General features: G+C 33.1%; 1 protein-coding gene across 1 annotated transcript; it reads right to left on the reverse strand.

Annotated features, from left to right (window-relative positions):
* Positions 1 to 3,571: 3,571 nt before the first annotated feature.
* HELRODRAFT_141773 (hypothetical protein) lies at positions 3,572 to 5,960 on the reverse strand (the record flags this gene model as incomplete). The annotated part of the gene is made up of 5 exons (XM_009027440.1): positions 3,572 to 3,669; positions 4,173 to 4,316; positions 4,994 to 5,144; positions 5,424 to 5,806; positions 5,864 to 5,960. Coding segments are annotated over 5 exons (873 nt in total), but the record flags the coding sequence as incomplete, so codon positions are not given.
* Positions 5,961 to 9,171: the final 3,211 nt, after the last annotated feature.

The following is a 9,171-nucleotide window of genomic DNA, read 5'->3' on the forward strand; positions in this document are numbered from 1 at the left end:
TTGCCTGTACACTAAAAGCATGCACGCACGCACTTACAATATCACATAACCAACACGTCATTCCATCCTATAAGTCTAAAGACAGACACGCATCAGCTGACATACATGCTCCTCATATATTCACACCCAAACATACACACGCCGCACATACTCACTCGTTCTCTCAATTAATTGTCCAATAAAACGCTGCTAGTGATATTGGTTTGGACTGAAATTATCGCGTTAAAACATAACCTCCACCACTTTTTAATGAGGAGGATGATGACGATGATAATGGCTATAGTGGTGATAGCGATGAAGACGATGCTGACGATGATTGTGATTAACGTTTGAGGTTTTAAGATAAGGATGATGTATAATAGCAGAGGACATGTTTACGAGCTGGCTGCTGTAGTTCGATTTGAGGTGTTGTTTTGATTTTAATTAATGTCATCTGTTGTTATTGATGTTGCTGTTATTTTTATTCATGATGTTTGTTTGTTATTGATGTTAATGTTACTGTAGCTGCGTTTGCTGCTGTTGAGATTCTTCTCGTTTAATTAAATTTTTGTTGATATAATGTTGCTTTGTTGCTGTTGTTAACAATTTTTCCATCATTTTTCACGAGAAGAAAGTGGATGTGGATATTTTTTTCGGAATCAATATTTCTGAATTTCAATAAATTCAACATTTATCACGATTGTTTTAACCAACAACAACAACAAAAAATAAATGAATAAATAAAATGTCAAAAATTGTTTATTGGAAGTTTATGAAAAGCAAGGACAACGATACATCATTTGATAATGTTTACATGGCATTCATTCATTCATCCATTCATTCATCCATCCATTCATTCATCCATCCATTCATCTATCCCTTCACCCATCCAATCATTAATTCATTCGTTCATTCATTCATTCATTCATTCATTCATTCATTCATAAATTATAAAATGAAAGTTGACGATAATTAGTTTGAAAGTACCACAAGCGTATACATCACAATATCAATCTCTGGAATAATAATCAAAAAAAGTTATGATAATGATGACTTCGATGATGACGATGACGATAACGAATCTGATAATGATGATGACAGTTATGACAGTGGTTATAAAAAAGTCTTCCTTTGAAATTGTCCAAGATGAATATCAGAGTTATAATAATTTTACAAGTTATATATTAATAAAAAATTATATGTACAAATATATATATATATATATATGTATATATATATATATATATATATATATATATATTTATGGTTGCTTGTGTCTATGTTTGTGTATTTGTGTTTATATACGTTTGTGTGTGTGTGTGAGAGAGAGAGAGAGAGAGAGATTTTGTGTGTGTATGTGTGTTTGTGTGTGTGTGTGTTTGTGTGTGTGATGTGTGTGTGTACGAAATGATTGAAAAATTTAAAAATGGAAAATTTATAAAAAAAAAAGGTACTGTATGGATATATATGTATATGTACGATCACTGGCGGTCCAAAAAATAAATGAAAGGATGAATGATAGATTGAACGAACGATCGAATTAATGAATAACTTAATCAATTAATCAATCAATTAATGAATAAATCAATGGATGGACGATTTAATCGAACGAACAATTTTATTCATTTCACGGTATTTCATAATAAATCAAAATATTAACACAAAATGATTTTTATAGGCAAAATGTTACTCAAAATAAAATACGAAGATGAAAAATGATTTCATTTCAGTTTAATCTCCAATTCAATTTACAACAATATTTAACAGAATTTAATTCAATTATAACATTTAAAATAAATTTATATATTTCAAAAATAATATAAATAGCAATAAATAAATAAATAAATATATATATATATATATATATATATATATATATATATATTTTTGACTCGATGTTAAATTTCAAAAGTTTCAAAGTTAATTAGTCTAATATGATAATTACAATATCATACAAATATACAGCAAACTCGGTTAATTTGACCACTCCCCTATACGATCCGTTTAACCGGTTTTCACCGGAGTTTTTCTGTTAATACAAATTAAGATATATTATTGAATAAAATTCAAGTAGATGATCAAATTTTATACATGCACTATATGCAATAAACAAAACATGTACTATACAAACAATATGCACATGTACAAAGACACATACTTTTACACGTTACTATATACATACACGTGTTTGTTTGTGTGTGCGTGCGTGTGTGCGTGCGTGTGTGTGTGCGTGCGTGTGTGTGTAATTATTAATTTAGCTTCTTTCCAAAAATAATTTAAAAGTGCATTTGCTGAAAAACCACACTTAATCATCGCTAATAATTTTAACTTAGATCCTTGTAGAACGAGCAAATTTGTGTTAATTTGAATAAATGTTTGTTTGTTGTTGTTTAGCACAAAACTTTTAATTCAAAATTTTGTAATTAATAGCTTTGCTTGTATTTTAAGTTTATTATTAGAGCATGGTTTTTGTGTTTTAGTCATTAGTATTAATTATAGTTGATGAATTATTTCGACCGATGGTATTGTTGATGTTGTTGTTACTGTTGTTGTTGTTGTTGATGCTGCTATTGTTGTTGTTTATGTTGTTGTTGATGTCGTTAAACCCATATACTGTCTTTAAGTGAATGACGTTTTTGTTGGTGTTGTTATTGTTGTTAATGTGGTGAACGATTTTGTTGTTGTTGTTGTTTCTGAAGTCGTTGTTGAGGGTAATACTTTAAACGAATCGACGGTTTTGGCAGTCTTTTGTGTGTAATTTGTTGAAGAAGATTTTGTTCAGTTTAGTTTTGAAATTTTTACTGTTGCTACTGCTGTTGTTGTTGTTGTGGCTGATGTTGTTGCTGCTGGTACTGATGTTGTTGTATTTAAATTTAGTAGACATATATTCTTGAGTAGAATCCTTAACTTTAGCAGCAGCAGCAGCATTACAAACGGAGATATTGTTTATAACATCAACATCATTGTTAACATCAATAGCAAAATCAACCTTAACACCAGCAACAACTCTACTAACTACATCACTCTCTACCCCAACGACAACACCGGAAACAGATTTGGCAACTGCTTCGTCACCCACGACCACATCGTCAACAACAACATCAGCAGCATCAACAACAACAACATCAACGGCGTCACCAACAACATTCGCCACATCCCTTTCCCCAACGGTCGCTAACTCACAGACTTTTCCAGTATTCATCATCTCATCACACTTCTTCGTCTTCATCATCGTCATTTTGCTTATGCAATCATTCATGACGTCATTATCAATCTTGCCTGTGCCATCAGTAATAGAAATTAAATCCTCGAATTTAAGAGTTTTGTTGTTTCTAGCAGCGCCTCCACTACTCTGCTTCCTGGCGTTGTTTTCGTTATCGTCAGTGATTAAATTGTCATCATCAACATGATTATCATTGTTACTTTTATTTTTGTTGTCAGCGTTAACTTTGTTGTTATCATTATTAACATTATTATCAATATTACTATTATTATTATTATTATTATTATTATTATTATTCTGTGTCGTCTTTCGATTGGCTAAACATTTGGGGAAGCAGAAATATTTGAGGGCGTGGAGGAGGTTGAGGGAGGAGTCCCTGAAGTCCTGCGAGAAGAAGGCGTAGAGGAATGGGTTGAGACAGCTGTTCATGTAAGCCACGCAGTTGCTCAGCAGCTTTATGATGATCACTGATGTGAGGGTTAGTTGGTTGGTTGGTCAGTTGGTTGATTGGTTCGTTGGTTGGTTGATTGATTGATTGGTTGATTGATTGGTTGATAGATAGATTGATTGGTTGATTGGTTGATTGATTGATTGATCGATCGATTGATTGATTGATTGAATGATTTATTGATTAATTGATTAAACGATTAATTGATTAAATGATTAATTGATTAAATGATTAAATGATTAATTGATTGATTGATTGATTTATTGATTGATTGATTGATTTGTATGTCGTTTGGTCTGTGATAGATAAAAAAAAACCTTGAAATAAATTCGTGAATAATCAAATAGGAGTTAAAGGATAGGATTTGTATAAAAAAAATGAACTAAAAAATCACAAACTAGGAATAAAATTATTTTTGTCATTGAGAAAAAAGTGATCGATAGGATGAAAAAAATTGAGGAAACAACAATTAACGCGAAACCGCTCAAAAAAGGTCGTTTTCATGAAGGAACCAAAGCTAACCAGCATTGTTGTCATTATAATTTGTGAAAGCGACGATGAGGAAGCAGATTTGAATGGGCAGCCAGCATGCGGCGAACGTGACGACCACAGCGATCAACATCCCGGTAACTCTTTTATGTTTGTTGCGCCTCTTTTGCAAGAGTTCTGTTTTTCTTGCTGCAGCTGCAGCTGGGGATGTAGCAAGCTGGTGAAGCTGAGGTGGTGAGGCAAGTTTGCACGTAGGTTTCTGCGAAGCTACGAATGCTGTTTTTGTTAGGGTTATTTCTACTGATGTCCTGTTTTGAGTGTGTAGCATCATCGGTGCCGACGTTGTAGTAGCTATTTTGGCTGCTGGCGTCGTCGTTGGTACTGTTTGTGGCGTCGCTGTCTTAGTTGCTGGCGTCGTCAAAGCTGATAACAACGTTGTCGTTGGGGTCAATGTTGTTGCGGTTAATGACGAGGATGACAACGGCAACGAAGAGACGTTCTTCAACGACTGACGACGACGTTTGTGTTGCTGATTGATGGGCGTGGATGATGACGCTGATGTGGCTACTACCGGTGGCCTCGTTGGGGGAGATTGATAGGGAGATGCGTTGGGGAAGTTGTTGTCTGTTTATAATAAGCGTAGAAATGATTTTAAAATTCGATAAAGCATTTTTAGAAATAAGTTTGTAAATTATTTACATCTAAAATTAATTATTTCACACTCAATTTTTATTCATTTTGATGAAAATTAAAATTTTCAGCACCCTGAATGGATAGGAGTCTCGTAACCAATCTTCTAGCTCTCCGTTCACGCTGGTTCTCAGAGATTTCAGAGTTTTTGTTGAGTTGCTGACTGTTTTGAGGTAGGTTCCTTGGATGTCTGTGCATTCCTCTTTTGAGGTTTCTGTGCAGCAGGCCGTAGAGGATCGTGATGGCGGTCAGTGGGATGAAGAAGCAGAAGAGGAAGAAGGTCGAGTGGAAGGTCTGCACGAACGTCCGGTCCTCCTGGTTTGTGAAGAATTATTTTGAGATTTTTAATTTTTTTAGCAAAATGTGAATTAATCTGCAGTGAAGTAATTGAAAGCAGTTTTTTCAAATGTAAATTTTCTTGAATTTTTGTTGTGAACAAGAAAAACTTGAATATTTTATCATTTTTCTAAACTAATTTTTTTTTTTATTTAATTCATCCAACAGTGAAACATTGATATATTCAACCCATCCAACAATCAAGAAACAAAATCAACCAACCAACCAGACAGCCAACTAATCAAAAAACCAACCAACCATGTTATTGTAGTTGACAAAGTCGCACAAGTACAACCCCTCTTGGTAGAAAGTATCAATTTCCCAGAGTAGAGGTGAGTTGCAGACGATGAGAACGAGCCAAACGAGCAGTGTGGCGATCAGAGCATTTGTAGGGGTGCGCCATTTTATGGAGTCGAAGGGGTGCACGATGGCCAAGTACCGATCGACGGCCATGAGGACCATGGTGTACACGCTTGCGTAGGCGTTCAGATACACTCCGTACACGTGTCCGATGCATAAAAATCTACCCAAAGGCCACCCGGTGACGAATCGAACGGCCGTGAATGGCACGCAGATAATGACAAACATCAGATCGGCAACTGCTAAGCTGGCGATCAAAACGTCTGTGGTGGTTGTCGCCACTGATGTCGTCGCCGATGACGTCACTCTCGATTTGTTTGACGCCGGTCGATTGCGACGGTGTCTGTTGTAGATTATTGTCGCGATGACAATTAAGTTGCCTATCGTGCCGACCGCTGTTATGATCCCAAACACCACTGGAATGAGTTTATTAATTATTTCGAAATAATACGGTATGTCGTCTAAATCATGAAAGTTGTCGCTGGTGTTGCTGCTGCCGGTGATGTTTTGGCTATTGTGGCTACTGTATACTGCATGTTGGTAGTCATGCAAATCATCCTCATCAATGTCGTCGTCGTTGTTGTAGAAAGTTTCATTGTTGTCAGTGCTGGGATAGAAGTATGCCAGGTTGTTGGTGTGAGATTCGGGGTGCTCATCTCCATCCTCCAGTTGTTCTGCTCGTTGAAACATCGGGTCAACCATCATTATTTATTTGTTCTGAGTGGATGATTGTGTTGATGTTGTAAGCTTTGATGTTGTTGGTGTCTATCTGCTATTGGTGTGATCAGACTGCCTGCAAATAAAAAAATTACAAAAAAAAATGAAATTATATCGTAATGATTCATTTGAATGAGTGTTGTCATTTTTTGTGTGCGTTGTGTTCTGTTGTATTAGTGTTTGTGGTGTTTTGCTTTGTTTAACAAAATTAAACATATTAAAACAATTAAAAGTCATACATACAGATCTTAAAATTAATTTTCACATTTTCATACAGCACGACATAAAACAAAAAAACTTGAACATTTTTCAAGCAGGTTTCGAAACATATTTGTGAAATGTTTCAATATTTGGTAGAGAAAGGTACATATACATAGGTATAAAATGTACCCATTTGTATGTGTGTGTGCATATGTGTATATCTGTGTGTACGTGTATGTATGTTTTTATGTGTGTGTAAGCAGGTGTGTAATTGTTTGTTAATGATTCTGTCATCTCACTGATTTTATCTCCAAGCAGCCATGCGATTTTAAAGGTACAGATCAATATGATATATTGATCTACCTACCTATTTACCAACTTGCTTTTGAGGTACTCAAGCCAAATATTTTTTCAATAACGCCATCTTCATTCTCATTATCATCATCTCTGTTGTCATCATCTTCATTTCATATTCGTTGAATACTTAGAAATAACATTTTTTGCCCTAATAAACAAATTGGTCATAATAAAATATTTTTTTGTTAAATAAAAATTATATTTTAAAAATTTTTCATTAATATTTTATAGGCTTTAAAATAAACAAAAAATTAATATTTAAAAAGATTATTGAAAACATAATGGAATGACCAAATACAACGACAAATCATCATAGTCATACACACGCACATACACATACACGCACACATACAAATGGATACATTTTAAACTTATGTATATGTATTTTCCTCTAGCAAATATTGATAAATATACATAATACATAGGCGCAAACACCAAACAAGCATTAACACACACACACACAAAATTAAACAAACATTCTAACAAGGTGTATGCCTCAAAATATCAAATTCAAGGAAATGAAAAACCTTGAATTGGAATAAATTCTTAAGAAATGTGTGTATATAAGTATGTGCGTACGTGTGTGTGTGTGGACATGCGTGTGTGTGTGGGTGTATATGTATGGTTACGTATATCTGCATACATGTCTTACTTATTTCATGAATTTTAAATGTTTGTTCAGCTTCACCGATTAATTTTTGTATGATTTTTTTAAATTTTCGTAAAATAAAAAATGAAATCCATAAAACGGTTGAGTATTAAATCTAAAAATGTTTACTTAACAAAAAAAAAAATAATTTTTGGCGAGTTTCCCAGCCATCAGGCTATAAAATTTTTAAAACGTCTTTGTATAACCCCATCACTCCTCTTCTTACTTTTATTAATTTATTCTTATTCGTATTGTTATTAATTGTTATTATTTGTTATTATTAAAACATTTAAATAGTGCTTTTCATTCAAATGAGTTTTTCAAAAGCCCTGTCATCTTCAACATTTATGTTGGTGTTGTTGTCGTGTTTGAAAGGTGACAGATCGGACAAAGAAATGAATTGAGAATGTTAAAAAAATGAATAGATAGATAAATAAGTATCTATAGATAAACGTAAAATTTGAATATTTTTATAAAACATGACATAAAAAGCTAGTTAGGGTTCCCGCCTTTTTCGAGTTGTTCTCTGTAGCACCCAACTTACATACGTCTGCATTTTATATGCATATTATTCTATTTAAAAGTTTCTGAGTTTCTAAGAATTGTTTTAAAAAATACAGTAGGGCGATTTCAAAAAAGATGACGATGATGATGAAGATAATGATGTAGATAATGATGATGATAACCAGAAAGAGATGAAAGAAAATGATGACGACGACGACTATGATGGTAAAGACAACGATGATGATTATATTATATTGATATGAAGTTGAATGACTAGATTGTTAACTTTGTGATGAAGATGTCAGGGATAATACAATTACGACTTAATAATGATTACATGACAACAAAATTGTGCAATGGAAACAACAACAACAACAACAACAACAAAGAAATAAAAACACATTCAACAGCCAAAAAAAAAATTCAATTTCATTACCATTCAATTTACTGAGGTAATACCTCGGCTCTTGTTTATGATCTAAATTTGACACGGACATGCCATCCTTGAAACATCTCCGCCAACAACACTAAAAAATGAAGTGATAATTTCAAAAATATTTCCAAAAATTTCAAAATATCCGATAAATATTTTTTAAAAATCTCTAAAAATTCTTATAGATTCAAAAAAATTTCAATAAAACTCCAGACTACCTCAAAAATTTCAATTTATCTGTTTTTCAATTTATCTTTATCTAATCCATCTAATTAACTGTAGTTGTAGTAGTAAAAGTTGTAGCAGTTATAGTAGTAAAAGTAGTAGCAGTAGTAGTAAAAGCAGCAGTAGTAGCAACAGCAGTATCAACAACAGCTGCAGCCATATTACAAACATTGAATTAAAAATTAATTGGACAAATTATTATGGACGAGAATAAACGGGCTCTCGTAGAAAAATGTAAAATAAACTTTTTGAAAATTTTGCGGAAAACTTTTTAAAAAATGAAAACATAGAACAGAGAACCACACACACGTTAACAAACAAAACAAAACCAATTTTCAAAAGAAAATAAATTTTAATTGCAAGATTGTCGTCATCAGCTTCGTCATCATGTTTGTGGGTCACAAAAAATAAAACCAAGGACAAAAAAAAACATTTTTTAATTCATCAGAAAGTTCAACCAACATGGCGTTTAAGAAATAAAAGCAACTTCCTAATTAATTTTTCAAAGGAAAAATTTTTTTTGACATCAATTTGGAATTGAGAAATAACACTTATAACAA

This window comes from Helobdella robusta (genome assembly GCF_000326865.2).
Source record: "Helobdella robusta unplaced genomic scaffold HELROscaffold_5, whole genome shotgun sequence".
Lineage (NCBI taxonomy): Eukaryota > Metazoa > Annelida > Clitellata > Rhynchobdellida > Glossiphoniidae > Helobdella > Helobdella robusta.